General features: G+C 44.4%; 1 protein-coding gene across 4 annotated transcripts in view; it reads right to left on the bottom strand.

Moving 5' to 3' along the window:
* Window positions 1–6,169: 6,169 nt before the first annotated feature.
* Window positions 6,170–21,986, bottom strand: part of LOC139530433 (uncharacterized) — a 102,785-nt gene continuing 86,968 nt past the window's right edge. For 3 of the 4 annotated variants that reach the window (XM_071326841.1, XM_071326842.1, XM_071326843.1), the window contains 2 exons: window positions 12,881–13,033; window positions 6,170–12,171 (listed from right to left, as the gene is read on the bottom strand). In XM_071326841.1, the coding sequence (XP_071182942.1) occupies window positions 10,517–12,171; window positions 12,881–13,033 (1,808 nt within the window). In that variant the 3' untranslated portion in view covers window positions 6,170–10,516. The remainder of the gene's footprint in view (window positions 12,172–12,880; window positions 13,034–21,986) is intronic. The other variant, XR_011666030.1, reaches the window with a different exon arrangement.

The following is a 21,986-nucleotide window of genomic DNA, read 5'->3' on the forward strand; positions in this document are numbered from 1 at the left end:
CCAGAGAACGTGAGGATGCAGTCCACACACTGAAATGGTTGCCATTTAAATGGAGACCAGTACATTGCCGGGTTGCTACGGGCGTGTAGAATGGTTCTAGCTGTACCCTGAATAATCAACCATTCAGAGTAAGCAGGCGGATGGTGTTGAACCGGACATCACGAATGGTTAGACTCAAACCAACCAGTATACATGCAACGCGAGCTGAATACGTCACAAATGGTCAGGAACTCTCGACGAGTGAAGCTAAAGACTACACGTCTGCAGCTGTATATGTAAAATGTGAGCCGATTCAGGAAAATAAGCGTATGCCGGAAGTCACGACTTTACAAGAGAGCAGTTTGAACGTATTTTAAAAAAAATAATCAAAATGCGTTTTTTTGGCATGTGCCTTAACAAATTTGTATGCCATCTGTAAATACGAATGCAATTGTTCAATTACGAGCCTTGTTGGTTAAGCCACATAAAAAGACAGCAACCTTCCCACTAGCCATGATTAGCTGAGATAATGAGAGGGCTGGACATGCCGAGAGATGAGCTCGGATTGGTCTGCCAAACAGAAGGCTTTTGTCTATTTGACCGGGTCAGTCTGTTGGTAACGCAGCTTTAATTTATTTTTTTTAGCTGCACAAGTGTTGCTCTCCAATTTCTGGTGGATCGAGTTTTGAAATCGGTGGAATTAGAGTATGATAGCTAAAGAGATGGGAAAACACCTGTTTCTGGATTACGTCTTCAAACTAAGGGCATTTGTGGCATGGATCCGTGACAGGGAGACACGTCCATCAGGCATGTACACTACCGGTCAAAAGTTTGGCTATTTGAAGAATCTCAGATATAAAATATATTTGGAATTGTTTAACACTTTTTTTGGTTACTACATGATTCCATATGTGTTATTTCATAGTTTTGATGTCTTCACTATTATACTACGATGTAGAAAATTGTAAAAAATAAAGAAAAACCCTTGAATGAGTAGGTGTTCTAAAACTTTTGACTGGTAGTGTATACGGGTAAGATAGTCTTGCTAGCTACATTTTCAGATATTACACGTTTCTAATTTTGACAGAAAGTGGTTACATTTCAAGCCAAATTGTACTGTTAGCTAGCATTAGCTGACTGGCCCCTTAGCTAACGTTAGGATGTGTGATGTTCCATGTTGTTTACCTAGCTAGGTTAATTGTTTACCTAGGTAGCTAGCTACATGTCTTAGGGTAAAGTGTACAACACCCGTTGAATATGGCCGGTGTCAGTAAACATCGGTAAAAAAGCACAATGAAATTGTTGCCAGCGGAGCTGGTTAGGCTGTTTTCATGTTATCCAGAGGTAAACAAATCATCGGCCAGCGCGCTCTGAACGCAAGGAGATAGGTGGGGCTAAAATTTAAGAGGGTGTGAACGATGCTGAATGGGTGTAGACAAAAAGCTCTCACCGAAACACTAAAATGCAATTTTCTCAAAAGGTTACAGGTTTATCAACATTCAAAGCAGAATCACTTTCCCATTGTTCCTCAACTGTAGTGTATGATATACCATTTTGTGGCAACGAGTCTCTACTTTTATATAATGTAAAAAACAGAAATTCATATTTTGCTACATAAGACCGAATCCAGGTGGTGGAGTCACAAATAGTCTAGTAAACTCGACCGAAGACGAGAGACAAAGAACAATTTCCTCCGAAAACAACTGTAGACCTTACCGCGAAATGCTTACTTACAAGCCCTTAACCAACAGTGCAGTTCAAGGAGAGTTAAGAAAATATTTACCAAATAAACGACAGTAAAAAATAATAAAAAGTAACACAATAACATAACAAGGCCATATACAGGGGGTACCGGTACAGGCTAGCGGTAATTTGTACATGTATAATAGGTAGGTGTGAAGTGACTATGCATAGATAATAAACGGTGAGTAGCGGCAGTGTACAAAACAAATGGAGGAGAGGGGGTGTCAATGTAACAGTCCGATGACCATAGCTTGGGGGGTAGAAGCGGTTAAGGAGCCTTTTGGTCCTAGACTTGGCGCTCCAGTACTGCTTGCCGTGCAGTAGCAGAGAACAGTCTATAACCTGGGTGACTGGCGTCTCTGACAATTTTATGGGCTTTCCTCTGACACCGCCTATTATATAGGTCCTGGATTGCAGTTAGCTTGGCCCCAGTGATGTACTGGGCCGTACGCACTACCCTCTGTAGCGCCTTACGGTCAGATGCCGAGCAGTTGCCATACCAGACGGTGACGCAACCGGTCAGGTTGCTCTTGATGGTGCAGCTGTAGAACTTTTTGAGGATCTGGGGACCCATGCCAAATCTTTTCAGTCTCCTGAGGGGGAAAAGGTTTTGTTGTGCTTCATGATTGTCTTGGTGCTTTTGGACACCAAGGAACTTGAAACTCTCGACCCGCTCCACTACAGCCCCGTTGATGTTAATGTTCCGTCCGCCTTTTCCTGTAGTCCGCTTTGTCTTACTCACATTGAGGGAGAGGTCGTTGTCCTGGCACCACACTGCCAGTTCTCTGACCTCCTCATCACTCTATTCTAACAAACAGCGCCCGTTGAACAAGTTACAACTACGAAAGACTGATTTCTGGTGGACAAACCAGAGACTTCTGTCGAATTACTCCCCAGACGGAGCCATACAAGCGTAAATATGTGTTGCATTTCTAAATCCGAATGAGTGGTTGTTAGGGTGCTAAATATCCATATTTACAATAGGAATATTTTCCACATTAATGTACAATAAAGTCCACCCCGTCTCTCCCGCTTTTTATCTGTCCCCACCCCTTTCCATTGTCTACCAAGTCGTCATATCGGGTTAGTCCACTAGGGACTTTTCATTGCATTGTGTAGTAATCAATGTGTAAGCTAACCTGATTGTGCATTTCTGTAATTCTGTGTGATTATTTAGTTAGTAAACAATTAAGCCAATTTATATATCGCTGATTCATCATTTATGATAGGGTTCGTGCAGATAACCAAGAGTTTTGCAACAATCAGAATGAGACAAGGTAAATAAGAATTAATGAATTTACTGTGACTGATGTACGAGATATTTATATCTTTAGAGTTTAGTTGGGAGATAGTAACTCGTTAAATAACTTTTCCAGTGGTGCCCTACTAATTACTACTTAATTGTTATATGATGAATTTAAATCGCATAATTGACCGTGGTATGCGATTATTTTATAAAATAACAGTCAAACACATTAATGATAGTCAAGACACGACAAACCCAATTATAATGGTTTGTAGTCTTAACATCTGGCACATAATAACAACACAATTACCAGAAAATAGCCTTAAGGTTCTGCCAAGTGCTTCTTTGCAAAGATTTCACATGCGCAAACGGTATTTAGCAGTCAACAAGTTGAGTCAACATTCATTGTTTTGGAAACAGATCTGGCGAGTTTAGTAAAAGCGGATTACCTTTTCTTGTGCGACATAATGAATATATATATATTTTTTTAACGTTGTTACGTCTACATTCCGTGTTAATTCTCCCTAACTTTATGGAAAAATGGTTTATTCGATAAATATAGCAAATCCTCTTTTTTATGTATTACCTGGATGGAGAAAATCCAAATTATCCATAAAGGGACCAACTCAGATCAAAAATGTCACCCCTTACGTACGTCTACGTGTAGGTGTGCAAGTTTGTATATTATTATTTCCATTATTACTTCATCAAATCTCCAGTAATCAGTTATACACACATACAATTTCTCATTTTTTCCGTTCTAAATCTTAGGTAGTCACATCAACCACTCCATGTGCGTTTCCAACAACTATCCATAGCCATACTAGCAGGGGAACCCAAAACCCAGCTGGTCTTCAGGGACTCTCTAGCCTCCCAAAAAAAGCCTATAGATATCCCGTTGGCTTCTAAAATAGCATCCTGCGCACAATAACACCCCGTGATATTCTATGATAGGCAGAACCCCAAGATATATATCGAAACGCATTATCCAAATTTAAATCAGCTTATTATACACATTTCTAGATCTTATTATCCAAACCTCAGATGAACACTTCCACACTCATATCACAATTCACACAGTACTGTTCCCAAGACACTTAATCAATTAGTTGTTTTTTACAATATTTTTTATAACTTGCAGGAATATTTTTTAATTTCTATCTCAGGGTTAGTTCCTGGGATAACGCAACTCATACAATTACATCTTACAGTACTAACCCATGATATTGCAATGGATCACCGCAATACCATATAGGACTACTTTCTTACTTTAGGACCATACGATCACAAATTCCTATTTATTATGACAATACCATCAGGATCTCATAACCTTAAAACGGCAGTACCTTCAGGACTCTCTCTCTTATTTCTAAAATGGGATTTGGTTTAAAACAATTACAGGTGCATCTTAACCCCAATATCATTGTAATGCATTCTCTAATATGTCTATAGCGCTTTTGAGTCCACACAGGTCTCTAGCCTACACAGGACTTTAACCCACACTGTGTTTTTAACTAGTCCACACAGGTTCTAGTTTCCATCCGGTCCACACAGGTTTGGAAGCTAACGTTAAATGATCTTAACTAGTTCACACATATTCTAGTTTTCATCCGGTACACACAGATTTGTATGTTAACGCTAGATTGCAGATTCCTCCGGACTCCCATTTTCTCAACCAAAAAAATGAATTGGTTTCCAAGAAATGTCAGTCTCACCCTATTTATCTGTCTCTGTTCGAAATTAAGTATCCATTCTGCTGACGCTCCCGGCCAGGCGGGGATCCGATCGGCTCCGTCTAGCGGAGTATGGCTTCCCCGGCTGCATCTAATGCAACTCCTGTGCACGGTTAACCTGGATTTCCCCGGGAACAATCAGCAAAATGATATATTGTGGTGGAAATTATAACTGAGAGACATATTTCTTCAAACAATCATTCTTTAATATCGATTAATTATTGCAATAATGAAGCTGGTCGATCCCACACTCTGAAGTATGATGCCGAGAGCTCAACGAGCAGATTTGAACCACAGCATTTTATAACAAAGTACATCCTCTTGAATGTTCATGACAAACAGATGAATAGAATTATACAAAACGTACATTGCGCTATCAAGCAACATACAGCAAGATTTACATTGCGCCAGGTTTCGGTCTCTAGGTCATTTACTGCTTGTTTTACAGGGTTATCCTGTCAGTTTTGCTCCCCTTAACACACAGATACTAGTCATTCAACGGAATGGAGGCTTTAGGTTCTATCAGCAAGCCATCATAAATCAATTGCCAGTGCCAAGCTCCAGAGGCCCAACTCAGTCCCACAGACACAGATGAGAGAGTACTCATCAAAGCTATTCGATGCATAAACAGTATTATAACATAATCTTGTAATTTTTCTACCATATCTCCATCATTCTTAAATGGAAAAAGTTTGGAACCACCAAGACTCTTCCTAGAGTCTGAACTGGGAGGTGACCAAGAACCTGACAGAACTCCAGTTCCTCTGTGGAGATGGTTTTCCTTCTGGAAGGTTTTCCCATTCCTGCAGCACTCCACCGATCAGGCCTTTATGGTAAGTGGCCAGATGGAAGCCACTCCTCAGTAAAAGGCACATGAAAGCCCACTTGGAGTTCGCCAAAAGGCACCTGAAGACTCTCAGACCATGAGAAACAAGATTCTCTGGTCTGATGAACTCTTTGGCCTGAATGCAAAGTGTCACGTTTGGAGGAAACCTGGCTCCATCCCTACGGTGAAGCATGGTGGTAGCAACATCAGGCTTTGGGGATGTTTTTCAGCGGCAGGGACTGGGAGACTAGTCAGGATCGAGGGAAAGATGAACGGAGCAAAGTACAGAGAGATCCTTGATGAAAACCTGCTCCAGAGTGCTCAGGACAGAAGGTTCACCTTCCAACAGGTCAACGACCCTAAACACACAGCCAAGACAATGCAGGGGTGGCTTCGGGACAAGTCTCTGAATGTCCCAGCTAGAGGTCTTGAACCTGCTCGAACATCTCTGGAGAGACCTGAAAATAGCTGTGCAGTATTACTCTCCATCCAACCTGACAGACCTTAAGAGGATCTGCAGAGAAGAATGGGAGAAACTCCCCAAATACAGGTTTGACAAGGTTGTAGCATCATACCAAAGAAGACTCGAGCTGTAATTGGTGCCAGAGGTGCTTCAACAAAGTACTGAGTAAAAGGTCTGAACACTTTTGTAAATGCGTTTTATTTTTAATACATTTGCAAAAGTCAAACCTGTTTTTGCTTTGTCATTATGGGGTATTGGGTGTAGATTAATGAGGGGAAAAAACGATTTAATCAATTTTAGAATAAGGTTGTAACATAACAAAAAGTGGAAAAAGTCAAGGGGTCTGAATACTTTCTGAATGCACTGTATCAACTGCCTGGTTGAGTGCATTCTTACAATTTTTTATTTTTTTGGACAATTTATTTACATATTTCTATTCTTCAAGGTCTAACAAAAGTGGTGCAATATTCATCACTCACCAAATTCCTGTCTTTATCCAATATCTTTGGTGCCAGATCATGCATTTTCTTACAGCCCTCAGTGGCAAACACTGAACTGCAAGAACTCAAAACGATACAAATTAATGCGGGATGGCTAGGAGAGTTGACCAATCAAGTTCAAGTTGAGATTTTTTCCCCATACCCATTTCTAAATCCACTGTCAAAATATCCTCTACCAGTTGGGAATAGAGTTAAAGGGTTAATTGTGGATAAAATATTCCACTCCGATTTTACTCTAACTGGTCTGTTCTGTGGGAGGAAAGAAAGAAAAGGCAAACATTTGTCTTTTTTTATACAACATTTGTCAATGTATGTTCTTGTTCACGAGGTTGGTCTGAGCTCAAGGCAATGCCCAGATTAAGATATAAACTATACTTCGAAACTGGACACCAACAGATCCTTATGATTAAAAAGATCTGTGTTAGTTCAAACCAACCCCTGTGAACAAGCCGAATGACGTCGCTCTTTTCAGAACATGGTACAAACAAAAAAGCTTCTCGGCCCGGAGCCTTTCAAAAGAATGCACAGTAACCAAGGACGAAACACACTCCAAACAGACTCTGGAGAAAATAAAAGTAGAAGTGCGAGCGCAAAACTTCAAACAGATGTCCATAACACTCATATAATTTAATAAAATCAGTAAACAGATAAAAGGTAGACTAGGTCTGAGTCCCAAATGGCATCCTAATACCCTACATAGTCCCTACATACTTTTGTCAAAAGTAGTAAACTATACAAAGAATAGGGTGCCATTTGGGACGGCTCCTATATTTCCTTGTTATGTTATGGCTCAAACTTCCATTCCTCCAAGAATACCTCTTCTGAATGCTGGTTTCTTTTGTCAACCAATCAACACTGACCTCACTTCTAGACGGGCTGTGGTTCTTCAACTACGGTTGTGTCCTGATTCTCGACACTTCTCCTGAAGCACACACTTGCACCCTTTCTCTTGGGTTTAAAAATTGTGGAAACACCCTCCAGCCAATGCTTAGGCTACGCCCAATCGAATGCTTTTAAATTCATGGCACATTTTGAGAGAACTGTACATTTTGGGAGAAGGGTAAAGAATGTGGATGCAACTTAAAAGTACTATGAAGTTGACCCTACATATTTTTGTATTTTGTTCATTATTCCATTGTTGATAGGGTCCCACAAAAAATGCATGTCAACACTGTTAAAGGTCCAATGCAGGAATTCTTTAAATCTCAATATAATATTTCTGGGTAACAATTAAGTAACTTACTGAGATAGTTTTTCAAAAATCAAAATGGTATAAAAGAAACAAAAATACCTTCTTAGCAAAGTGCAATTTCTTAAGCAAGAATTTTGTTAGGACTGTGTGGGAGTGATCTGAGTAGGAAGGGGAAAACTGAAAACTATCTGTTTTTGGCAGAAAGGTTTGGCCAAAACTCCATTCCACCAAAAACAGGCTGAAATTTCAGGCGGCCTTTTCAAACAGCGCATACACTAAAAGGGCATAAAAAAGAAAAAAAAACACAATTTCACAGTATTATTCCAACCTCAGTGTGGAAATGTATATAAAACACAGGTCAATCAAGTTACTGCTCTGGGCCTTTAAGGTTTCTATTTCTCCACTAGGTGAAACCAGTCTTTCATAAATGGTATTGGGTAGGCTAAAGAATTATTGGATTCCCTAATAACGCCATCTTGTGTTCCCATCTGTTTTTGTGTTGATGGTTTGTTTATGAAGTAAACATGTTGCGCATTCAGCAGGATACAACATCACACAATGTTCAGGTAGCAATATGTTATGTAGAGCAAATATGCCTCTGACATGTAGAATAACTAATCACGTCAGCTGTATTCAAGACATTCCTATCTGCAACTTTCTGAACCGTTTGCCTACTGAACATGGCTCTGCTTCACCCACAACACTTCTGTCTTCTTTGTACATATATTACCAGTCAAAAGTTTGGACACACCTACTCATTCAAGGGTTTTGGGTCTCTGGGTTTTTGGTAACTCTGGGTCTTCCTTTCCGCCACAGGAATGGAAGACCCAGAGTTACCTCTGCTGCAGAGGATAAGTTCACTAGAGTTACCAGCCTCAGAAATTGCAGCCCAAATAAATGCTTCAGAGTTCAAGAAACAGACACATCTCAACATCAACTGTTCAGAGGAGACTGTGTGAATCAGGCCTTCACGGTTGAATTGCTGCATAGGAAACACTACTAAAGGACACCAATAAGAAGAAGAGACTTGCTTGGGCCAAGAAACACGAGCAATAGACATTAGACCGGTGGAAATCTGTCGTTTGGTCTGATGAGTCCAAATTTGAGATTTTTGGACTGCATGTGTGGTTCCCACCTTGAAGCATGAAGGAGGAGGTGTGATGGTGCTTTGCTGGTGACACTGTCTGTGATTTATTTAGAATTCAAGGCACACTTAACCAGCATGGCTACCACAGCATTCTGCAGCGATACTGTTTTTCAACAGGACAATGACCCAACACACCTCCAGGCTGTGTAAGGGCTATTTGACCAAGAAGGAGAGTGATGAGTGCTGCATCAATGACCTGGCCTCCACAATCACCCGACCTCAACCCAATTGAGATGGTTTGGGATGAGTTGGACCACAGAGTAAAGGAAAAGCAGCCAACTAGTGCTAAGCATATGTGGGAACTCCAAGACTGTTGGAAAAGCATTTCCCATGAAGGTGGTTGAGAGAATGCCAAGAGTGTGCAAAGCTGTCATCAAGGCTGTCATCAAGGTGGCTACTCTGAAGAATCTAAAATGATTTGCTTAACACTTTTTTCAGTTACTAAATGATTCCATGTGTGTTATTTCATAGTTTTGATGTCTTCACTATTATTCTACAATGTAGAAAATAGTAAAAAATTAAGAAAAACCTTTGAATGAGTAGGTGTGTCCTAACTTTTGACTGGTACTTTGCATAACCCTTCTCCATAAAATATCTACAGTACGTTATTGCTGTGATGTCACAGAAAGGTATCAAAACAAACTGGAATAATAGTAACACAATAAAATTCCTTCGAAAATGCAAACGATATCCACAAGATGAAACAAAGAAAACCAGCAAAATCCAACACAGTACTGCATCTCACATAAAAGAAAAAGGACTCGACTACAAGTCCTTATTGCTCAATGAAACATGCGTCAGTATATACAGTAGTGACTATTGCACCATGGCTCTATCAACGAGAGAGAGTTAAATAGTGAGAGCACCTAATTTGAAGGTCTGCTTAACATTGCTGGTACAAAATCTTTAAATAGTTTGGTAACCATGAACAAATAGCTTGTAAATCATCATATTTAATTTCCTCATGTTCAGTATGTAACATACATTTAAGTATAAACTGCCAACTATTCATCATTACAAAATCATGAATAACAGGCCTTATAAATGTTATTTAAATAGTTTACAAATTAATGTTTTTAAGCAGTTATAAGCAAATTCAAATAAGTTCAATAACCATATGGTCTAACTATATTGTATTGAGTTCTGTGAGCCTGCTCACATAAATTAAGTACTGGTATGGGATATAGGCCTTTGGTGCTTCACAATGACTGTATGCCAACTTGGAAAGCCCTTTGAGTTGAGTTCTTGAACAGAAATTCCTGTTTTCATTGGATGTTAAACTGCTCAATGCTTAAGACACTTTTCTGTTACAGGAAAAGGGAACCGAAAGAAACAGATTCCTACATGATGAAAAGACCAACTGGTCATATTGCCAGACACATGCACACACACCTTAAAACTAGGCAAGACTACAGTTTCAAATGTAGGTGAACATTTAGAAAACCATTTGTTGCCCTTAATAAAAAGGTGCAAACAGCACAAAATATCTATACATAACTATAGCTCTCTCCAAAAACAGCAACTGACCACACTAAGGGTTTTCCCCTCTCCCTCCTACAAAATGGCTTTGTATGCTAGATGAGCACAGTAGGTAATTGCAGCAGTCTCTTCAGTCCATTGTCTCGTTCCGACCCAGCCACGTGTCTCAAATTCTTTACGTTTCAAACTCTTTCAAACTATAGAAACCCTAAAAGGTTACCGATTTGGGCAGCTGGTGGCTTCCAGCATGCATTCTATAAAAGTCTGGGTTGGATCGCACTGAGGGGACCTCTCCTGACGACTGTCCAGATGAGGGCCCCGGAAGCAGCATCTGGGCCGTGAAGGCAGGCAGGGCAGGGAGGGGCCTGTGGGCCTTGGGCAGTTTTTGGAACTGGGAGGAGCCCTGGTTCTGGTTTGAGCTTTGACTCTGGTTGGCAGTGGTGGCTCTGTGTGTGTCCGTTAGGCTGCTGAGCCCAGTGTGGTGGTTAGGAGGAGGGCTATACTGGAAAGGAGCCAGTCTATCGGCGAAGCAGGGTGGCGGAGGAGGGATGACGATAGAGTCTACCATCCAGCTCTCCTCCTGTCCTTCATAGTCCGGCTCCTGCGGAAGAGAGGGAAGGGCTGAGAAGGTGGGAGGAAGAGGAGAGGGGGAGGGAGAGGCAGAGAGAGGGGTGGGAGAGGAGGTGTCGGGCAGGGAAAGGAGGAACACCGGAGGAGGCGGTGGTAGGGGATGGAAAAGAGAGGAGGATGAGGGGTCATCACACAGCTCGGGTATGCACGGCGGTGGTGGTAGGCCGAACATCCCCAGTGTTTCCTGAGGGCTGGTGCCTGGCAAGGGGCTCTGCGGCAGGGCCGTGGCCGCCTCCAGCAGCCGGTCCATGAAGCAGTCCTCGTCGTCAGCCTCCGAGAGGTTGTCGTACTGGGAGGTGTTTGAGGGCCGGCGGTCCCCTGCTGTCTGGGGCACGCAGAGCGACATGGGGAACTTAGTGGGCTTGAAGGTGATTCGGGGGGACGGCTTGGCAAAGGCGAGGGAAAAAGAGGGCCGCGAGGACGGGGATTCCTCCAGGATGAGGTCCAGGGACGTGGGTGGAGGTGGACGCGGACTCTTAGGCTTCGGTAGGGGTTCTACCCCTAGTGAAAGAGCCGAGCAGGGGGGCACAGAGTCCGACTTCAGCCATACCTTGGTCCCGTCTCGCAAGCATGGAGGTTCGGGGTCCAGGGGTGTGTGGGCGCTCTCTTCCATAGAGTAAAAGGGTGGAGGGGGTAGATCCGGGAACTCCATTGTCTTGGACCCTGATCCAGACTGCGTGATGGAAACATCCCCAACAGGGGGCTCGTAGGGCGGAGGCCAGTAACAGGGCTCTCCCTGGGTCTCTGGACCTGCAGATCGGGCCTCCATCCCCGCTCTACCACCCCTAACCTCAGACAGACTCCTTTCTCCTGCTTTCTCCACCTCTGAGACATGGTCACTCGGACACTCCTCCACCCTATCCCTGACACCCCGCATCCCTGGAGTGGACCCAACCTTATGTGGCTTCGGCGGAGGCTTTGGTGGGGTGACTGGACAACTTAAAGGCCCTTCTGGCATCAGAGCCTGATTGTGGACTACCACCGGGTCTTGAGAGGGCATGGGGCGCGGGGGGTCGTGGGCCCCAGGGATGCTACTGGTGTCCCCGGGACAGGAGGAGCAGTCAAGGGTGATGGTGTCCGGCCTGTGGGCCTCTATGTGGGGCTGGAGCTGGAGCGGGGGCTGGAGACTGGTCTTGGGCTGGTCCAGAGGGAGGGCTAGATCACGCTGGAAGGGCATCAGGAGAACAGGCCGCTCCTCACCGAGGGGCTTCTTAGGCAGCTCCTCTGACTTGGCTACAGTAGGGGAAGATAACATAGCAATTCAAAACAGAATAACTATTATAATATTAACACATGGTTGTAGTTCACTTGGCTTTTTATGTTTTAAACACTGACCCTGTTCAAATACTTAGTGGCAATACGTAACTTTTTGGTTGACCTGACCAAATTCACTATGAGTTATAGATCTATCATTCTACTTGAAAGCAAGTATAAGAATCGATAGATCTGTTCTATGTGTGCTATTTCAACGCATCCCATTCTTAACTTTTGTTAATTCATCTTTTACTTTCGGTTCTGTACACCAGCTTCAAACAGCTGAAACAACAATATTTTGGGATATGGAAAATGTATTTCACAGTGGTTTTGATGGTACTATGACTCTCTAAACATATATACTAGCTTATTTTATAAAACTGATAGCAACCAGGAAATGGCGGAGCGATTTCTGCATAGTGCAACTTTAAGAAATGCATCCTTGAATATGTTGGATTGGTGAAAGTATAAAGGGTGGTAACCTTGTTTTCATCTATCCAATCACATATAGATCTGTGCTTATCCCAAGGAAATGACAATGAGGGGATGCATTTCTGAAGTATTTGAAAAGGTCCACTATCCCAATGTGAAAGTTAGCTTTAGGCAATTGACTGACTGACAGATTAACTGACTGATTGACCAACCGACCGACTGTCTGGGGACTGATAGACTAGGCAGAGAGCCCCACCTGATGGTGGGAGGTCCAGCTTCATCTTGCGGAGCTCGGCCATGGCCGCCTGCAGCTGCTCCACCACCACGTCGTCGGGTAGGAAGAATGAGCTGGACAGGTGCTCCTGGAGGAACTCCCTCAGGTCCTCCAGAGGAAGCTTCTGCAATCGCTCTGATTAAACAGACACAGGATGGACACAGGAGAGCGCAAATTATTATTTTTTTTAATATTTTTTTTTTTTTTACAAATGAATATGCAGACCAAATCAATCGACATTCTGACTCAGATAACAATGGCAGCTACGTTGACAATGTGACACTGCCACGTTGATATGATCTTTTCTGTTAGAAAACTACTGAAAGAGTACAACTTTGTTGTCACTGATACACCTCTTCTGCTTGCCCGGAAATCTTTCAGTATTTGATCTGAAACATTCAACTAGCTAATCAATCACTTTACAGGCTAAATCATGAAATAGCAGCCAATCATAAATAACAATCAAACATCAAGTGACGTGTTATGAAACCCATCAGCCAATCAGCTGAATTACTCAACAATCACACTACATCCAATGAAAAGACGGCATTCCTCTCTTCTCCACAGTAACCAGTGACCATCTGCATTATGTAAGCGAAGCAGTCAACCAACTGAGGCAACATGTGTAGCGATGTCATTCACATGGAAATACCCTATAGATGGCGCCGACAGACATGGCAGCTCTGGTTCTAGTTCCTAAGCAACTTTTTTGTGTGTGTTATTTCTTACATTAGCCCAGAAGGTTTGTGTTATTACATACAGCCGGAAATAACTTTTGGATATCAGAGCAGCGGCAACTCACCAGGAATACGACTTTCCCAAATTGGATCTTTTGTTCGTACCCCCCAGGGCAACTGAACTTATCCCAGAGGCTGCTCCAAGACACCGCCGGCGGAGAAGAGGTATTTGGAGTGGACTTCTAGTCCGACTCAGGAGGCGTGCACACCATCCACCGCTTCCAAGTATATTACTTGCTAATGTTCAGTCTCTGGACAATAAAGTAGATGAGCTCAGGGCGAGGATCTCTTTCCATAGAGACATCAGGTACTGTAACATACTCTCGTTTCACGGAAACGGGATATACTGTCTGTGTCAACACAGCCAGCTGGGTTCTCAGGATATCGCACAGACAGGAATAAAGAACTCTCCGGGGAAGAGGGTGGGGGTGTATGCTTCATGATTAACTACTCATGGTGTGATTGTAACAATGTACAGAAACTCAAGTCCTTTAGTTAACCTGACCTAGAAAACCTCAAATGCCGACCATATTACCTCTCAAGAGAATTCTCTTCGGTTATAGTCACAGCTGTGCATATTCCCCCTCAAGCCGATACCACAACGGCCCTCAAGGAACTACACTGGACTTTGTGAAAACTGGAAACCACATATTCTGAGGCAACATTTATTGTAGCTGGGGATTTTAACAAAGCAAATTTGAGGAAAACGCTACCGAAGCTCTATCAACACATTGACTGTAGTACTCGCACTGCTAAATCACTCGACCACTGCTACTCCAACTTCCGGGATGCCTACCAGGCCTTCCCCCGCCCTCCCTTCGGCAAATCAGATCATGACTCCATTTTGCTCATCCCTTCCTATAGGCAGAAGCTCTAACAGGAAGTATCTGTGCTAAGGTCTATTCAACGCTGGTGTGACCAAACGAAACCATGCTTCAAGATTGTTTTGATCACGTGGACTGGGATAAGTTCCGGGTAGCCCCAGAATAACATTGATGTATACACTGACATGGTGACGGTGTTCATCAGGAAGTGTATAGCGAATGTTGATCCCACTGTGACTATTAAAACCTACCCAAACCGTGGATACATGGCAGCTATCTGCGCAAAACTGAAAGCGTGAACCACCGCATTTAACCACTGGGAATATGGTTGAATATAAAACAGTGTAGTTATTCCATCCGTAAGGCAATCAAACAGGCAAAACGTGAGTACAGAGACAAAATGGAGTCGCAATTCAACGGATCAGACACGAGACATGTGGCAGTGTCTACAAACAGTCACGGATTACAAAGGGAAAACCAGCCACGTCGGTAGTCTTGCTCTCGGACAATCTAAACACCCTTTTCACTCGCTTTGAGGATAACAGTGCCACCGACGTGGCCCGCTCCCAAGGTCAGTGGGCTCTCGTTATCCGTGGCCAACCTGAGATTGACATTTAATCGTGTTAACCCTCGCAAGGCTGCCGGCCCAGACGGCATCCCTAGCCGCGTCCTTAGACCATGCGCAGACCAGCTGGCTGGAGTGTTTACTGACATATTCAATCTCTCCCTATCCCAGCCTGCTGTCCCCACTTGCTTCAAGATGTCCCCCATTGTTCTTGTACCCAAGAAAGCAAAGGGAACTGAACTAAATTACCCCGTAGCACTCACTTCTGTCATTTTGAAGTGCTTTGAGGGGCTAGTTATGGATCACATCACCTGTACCTTACCTGACACCCTAGACCCACCCACAATTTGCATACAGCCCCAATAGAGCCACAGATGATGGAAAAGCCCTGCACGCTACTCTATCCCATCTGGAAAAGAGGAATAGCTACAGTTGAAGTCGGAAGTTTACATACACTTAGGTTTTTCAACCACTCCACAAATTTCTTGTTAACAAACTATAGTTTTGGCAAGTCGGTTAGGACATCTACTTTGACATTTTTCCAACAATTGTTTACAGACAGATTATTTGACTTAAAATTCACTGTATCACAATTCCAGTGGGTCAGAAGATTACAATGTACTCCCTGTTCACCCATGACTACGTGGCCACGCACAACTGATTACCAACAATGATGAGACAGCCTACAGGGAGGAGGTGAGGGCCCTGGCGGAGTGGTGCCAGGTAAATAACCTCTCCCTCAACCAAACGAAGGAGCTGATCATGGACTTCAGGACACAGCAGGTAGAGCACACACCTATCCACATCGACAGGACCGCAGTGGAGAAGGTGAAAAGCTTCAAGATCCTCTGCCTACACATCACCGATGATCTGAAATGGTCCACCCAGACAGACAGTGTGGTGAAGGCGCAACAGCGTCTCAAACCTCAGGAGGATGAAGAAATTCGGCTTGGCCCCAAGACCCTCACAAACTTTTACAGATGCACAATTGAGAGCATTTGGTCAGGCTGTATCACCGCCTGGTACAGCAACTGCACTGCCCGCAAGGGCTCTCCAGAGGGTGGTGAGGTCTGCCCAACGCGTCACCGGGGGCACACTGCCTGCTCTCAGGACACCTACAGCAACCAATGTCACAGGAAGGCCAAAAAGATAATGAAGGACATCAACCACCCGAGCCACGGCCAGTCACCCTGCTACCATCCAGAAGGTGAGGTCAGTACAGGTGTATCAAAGCTGAGACAGCGACTGAAAACCAGCTTCCATCAAGGCCATCAGAATTAAATACCCATCACTAGCCGGCTACCACCCGTTTACTCAAACCTGCACCTTAGAGGCTCCTGCCCTATATACATAGACATGGAATCACTAATAATGTTTACATACTGCTTTCCTAATTTCATATGTATATATTATATTTTACAGTATTTTAGTCAATGCCTCTCCGACATTGCTCGTCCTAATATTTATGTATTTCTTAACTCCCTTCTTTTACTTTAGATTTGTGTGTATTGTTAGATATTACTGCACTGTTGCAGCTAGGAACACAAACATTTCGCTACACCCGCAATAACATCTGCTAAATATATGTGTATGTGACCAATAAAATGTGATTTGATTTATAGTATAGCTTTACTCGGAATCCCTTTTATGTTATGAAACAGTCACTTTGGGTGCAGGGTTGCAGATATGGCATATTAAAAGGGTGAACAAACTGAACCGAATATTTGATTCATTGAAATTCTTAAAACGGTTCTGTGTGGATCAGATGGTAAGAGTGCTGCGCTAGCAACGCCATGGTCGGGCTTTCAATTCCCACAGGGATCGCATAGTAAAAATGTTTGCACTGAATTTACGGTACTGTAAATTGGGTACTGTAAATTGCTTTGGATAAAATCATCCGGTAAGAGGCATATACTGGACCAGTTTCCCGGACACAGATTAAGATTAACCCTGGACTAAAATGCAAGCTCAATGGAGTATCTTTTTTAGTCGAGGACTAGCCTTAGGCTGCAGCCACACGTTACTTCCGGCGCCGAAAAGAGATGGCCGCCTCGCTTCGCGTTCCTTGGAAAATATGCAGTATTTTGTTTTTTTATGTGTTATTTCTTACATCGGTACCCCAGGTAATCTTAGGTTTCATTACATACAGTCGGGAGGAACTACTGAATATACGATTAACGTCAACTCATCATCGTTCCTACCAGGAATATGACTTTCCCGAAACGGATCCAGTGTTTTGCCTTCCACCCAATACAATGGATCTGATCCCAGCCGGCGACCCTGTGCGACGCCGAAAAAGGGGCAAACGAGGCGGTCTCGTGGTCAGGCTTCGGAGACGGGCACATCGCGCTCCACTCCCTAGCATACTACTTGCCAATGTCCAGTCTCTTGACAATAAGGTTGATGAAATCCGAGCACGGGTAGCATTCCAGAGAGACATCAGGGATTGCAACGTGCTCTGCTTCACGGAAACATGGCTAACTCAAGGGACGCTAACGGAGTCGGTGCAGCCAGCTGGTTTCTTCATGCATCGCGCCGACAGAAACAAACATCTTTCCGGTAAGAAGAGGGGCGGGGGGGTATGCCTTATGATTAACGAGAAGTGGTGTGATCATCATAACAACACACAGGAACTCAAGTCATTCTGTTCACCTGATCTAGAACTCCTCACAATCAAATGTCGACCGCATTATCTACCAAGGGAATTCTCTTCAATCATAATCACAGCCGTATATATTCCCCCCCAAGCAGACACATCGATGGCCCTGAACGAACTTTATCTGACTCTTTGTAAACTGGAAACCACACACCCTGAGGCTGCATTCATCGTAGCTGGGGATTTTAACAAGGCTAATCTAAAAACAAAACTCCCTAAATTCTATCAGCATATCGATTGTGCTACCAGGGCTGGGAAAACCCTAGATCATTGTTATACTAATTTCCGCGACGCATATAAGGCCCTCCCCCGCCCCCCTTTCGGAAAAGCTGACCACGACTCCATTTTGTTGATTCCAGCCTACAAACAGAAACTCAAACAACAAGCTCCCGCGCTCAGGTCTGTTCAACGCTGGTCCGACCAATCTGAATCCACGCTTCAAGACTGCTTCGATCACGCGGATTGGAATATGTTCCGCATCGCGTCCAACAACAATATTGACGAATATGCTGATTCGGTGAGCGAGTTCATTAGGAAGTGCATTGACGATGTCGTACCCACAGCAACGATTAAAACATTCCCAAACCAGAAACCGTGGATTGACGGCAGCATTCGCGTGAAACTGAAAGCGCGAACCACTGCTTTTAACCAGGGCAAGGTGACCGGAAGCATGACCGAATACAAACAGTGTAGCTATTCTCTCCGCAAGGCAATCAAACAGGCTAAGTCCCAGTACAGAGACAAAATCGAGTCGCAATTCAACAGCTCAGACACAAGAGGTATGTGGCAGGGTCTACAGTCAATCACGGATTACAAAAAGAAAACCAGCCCCGTCGCGGACCAGGATGTCTTGCTCCCAGACAGGCTAAACAACTTTTTTGCCCGCTTTGAGGACAATACAGTGCCACTGACACGGCCCCCTACCAAAACCTGCGGGCTCTCCTTCACTGCAGCCGAGGTAGAGTAAAACATTTAAACGTGTTAACCCTCGCAAGGCTGCAGGCCCAGACGGCATTCCCAGCCGCGTCCTCAGAGCATGCGCAGACCAGCTGGCTGGTGTGTTTACGGACATATTCAATCATTCCTTATCCCAGTCTGCTGTTCCCACATGCTTCAAGAGGGCCACCATTGTTCCTGTTCCCAAGAAAGCTAAGGTAACTGAGCTAAACGACTACCGCCCCGTAGCACTCACTTCCGTCATCATGAAGTGCTTTGAGAGACTAGTCAAGGACCATATCACCTCCACCCTACCGGACACCCTAGACCCACTCCAATTTGCTTACCGACCCAATAGGTCCACAGACGACGCAATCGCAACCACACTGCACACTGCCCTAACCCATCTGGACAAGAGGAATACCCATGTGAGAATGCTGTTCATCGATTACAGCTCAGCATTTAACACCATAGTACCCTCCAAACTCGTCATCAAGCTCGAGACCCTGGGTCTCGACCCCGCCCTGTGCAACTGGGTCCTGGACTTCCTGACGGGCCGCCCCCAGGTGGTGAGGGTAGGTAACAACATCTCCACCCCGCTGATCCTCAACACTGGGGCCCCACAAGGGTGCGTTCTGAGCCCTCTCCTGTACTCCCTGTTCACCCACGACTGCGTGGCCATGCACGCCTCCAACTCAATCATCAAGTTTGCGGACGACACTACAGTGGTAGGCTTGATTACCAACAACGACGAGACGGCCTACAGGGAGGAGGTGAGGGCCCTCGGAGTGTGGTGTCAGGAAAATAACCTCACACTCAACGTCAACAAAACAAAGGAGATGATTGTGGACTTCAGGAAACAGCAGAGGGAGCACCCCCCTATCCACATCGACGGGTCAGTAGTGGAGAAGGTGGAAAGTTTTAAGTTCCTCGGTGTACACATCACGGACAAACTGAATTGGTCCACCCACACAGACAGCGTTGTGAAGAAGGCGCAGCAGCGCCTCTTCAACCTCAGGAGGCTGAAGAAATTCGGCTTGTCACCAAAAGCACTCACAAACTTCTACAGATGCACAATCGAGAGCATCCTGTCGGGCTGTATCACCGCCTGGTACGGCAACTGCTCCGCCCACAACCGTAAGGCTCTCCAGAGGGTAGTGAGGTCTGCAGAACGCATCACCAGGGGCAAACTACCTGCCCTCCAGGACACCTACACCACCCGATGTCACAGGAAGGCCATAAAGATCATCAAGGACAACAACCACCCAAGCCACTGCCTGTTCACCCCGCTATCATCCAGAAGGCGAGGTCAGTACAGGTGCATCAAAGCAGGGACCGAGAGACTGAAAAACAGCTTCTATCTCAAGGCCATCAGACTGTTAAACAGCCACCACTAACATTTAGCGGCCGCTGCCAACATACTGACTCAACTCCAGCCACTTTAAAAATGGGAATTGATGGAAATTATGTAAAAATGTACCACTAGCCACTTTAAACAATGCCACTTAATATAATGTTTACATACCCTACATTACCCATCTCATATGTATATACTGTACTCTATATCATCTACTGCATCTTGCCATCTTTATGTAATACATGTACCACTAGCCACTTTAAACTATGCCACTTTATGTTTACATACCCTACAGTACTCATCTCATATGTATATACCGTACTCTATACCATCTACTGCATCTGCCATGCCGTTCTGTACCACCACTCATTCATATATCTTTATGTACATATTCTTTATCCCTTTACACTTGTGTGTGTGTGTAAGGTAGTAGTTGTGGAATTGTTAGGTTAGATTACTTGTTGGTTATTACTGCATTGTCGGAACTAGAAGCACAAGCATTTCGCTACACTCGCATTAACATCTGCTAACCATGTGTATGTGACTAATAAAATTTGATTTTGATTTGATTTGAAGACGCATGAATTGATGAAATCGTACACTGAACAAAAATATAAACGCAACACTCAACAATTTCAAAGATTTTACTGAGTTACAGTTCATATAAAGAAATCAGTCAACTGAAATCAATTATTAAGGCCTTAAATATATGGATTTCACATGACTGGGATGTGATCAGAAAACCAGTCAGAATCTGGTGTGACCGCCTCATGCAGCGGGACACATCTTGTTCGCATAGAGTTGATCAGGCTGTTGATTGTGGCCTGTGGAATGTTGTCCCAGTCCTCTTCAATGGCTGTGCGAAGTTGCTGGATATTGGCGGGAATTGGAACATGGTGTCGAACACATCGATGAGTGAGTATGCAGGCCATGGAAGAACTGGGGCATTTTCAGATTCCAGGAATTGGGGTACAGATTCTTGCGACATGCATTATCATGCTGAAACATAAGGTGATGGCGGCGGATGAATGGCACGACAGTGGGCCGAAGGATTTCTTCACGGTATCTCTGTGTATTCAAATTACCCATCGATAAAATGCATTGTGTTCGTTGTCTGTAGCTTATCCCTGCCCATACCATTACCCCACTGCCACCATGGGGCACTCTGTCAACGTTGTGAACATCGCACACACGACGCAATACATGTCGTCTGCCCGGTACAGTTGAAACCATCGAAGGTCAGCATTTGCCCACTGAAGTTGGTTACAATGCCGAACAGCAGTCCGGTCAAGACCCTGGTAAGGACAACGAGCACGCAGGTGAGCTTCCATGAGACGGTTTCTGACAGTTTGTATAGAAGTTCTTAGATGTGCAAACCCACAGTTTCATCAGCTGTCCGGGTGACTGGTGTCAGACAATCCCGCAGGTGAAGAAGTCGGTTGTGGAGGTCCTGGGCAGGTGTGGTTACGCGTGGTCTGCGGTTGTGAGGCCGGTTGGACGTACTGCCAAACTCTCTAAAACAACATTAGAGGGGGCTTCTATTCCATTTGCTTCCATTCAGCCACAAGAGCATTAGTGAGGTCAGGCACTGATGTTGGACGATTAGGCCTGGCTCGCAGTCGGCGTTCCAATTCATCCCAAAGGTGTTTGATGGGGTTGAGGTCAGCACTCTGTGCAGGCCAGTCAAGATTTGACACAGATCTCAACAACCTACTTCTCAACAAACTGCTTTGTGGACGCGGGCATTGTTATGCTGAAACAGGAAAGGGCCTTCCCCAAAATGTTGCCACAAAGTTGTAAGCACAGAATCGTCTAGAATGTCATTTTATGCAGTTGTGTTAAGATTTCCCTTCACTGGAACTAAGGGGCCTAGCCCGAACAATGAAAGACAGCCCCAGACCATTATTCTCCTCCACCAAACTTTACATTGGGGTAAGTAGCATTCTCCTGGCATCCGCCAAACCCAGATTCATCCGCCGGACTGCCAGACGGTGAAGCATGATTCATCACTAC

The sequence above is a fragment of the Salvelinus alpinus genome, chromosome 9, assembly GCF_045679555.1.
Source record: "Salvelinus alpinus chromosome 9, SLU_Salpinus.1, whole genome shotgun sequence".
In the NCBI taxonomy this organism is placed as follows: domain Eukaryota; kingdom Metazoa; phylum Chordata; class Actinopteri; order Salmoniformes; family Salmonidae; genus Salvelinus; species Salvelinus alpinus.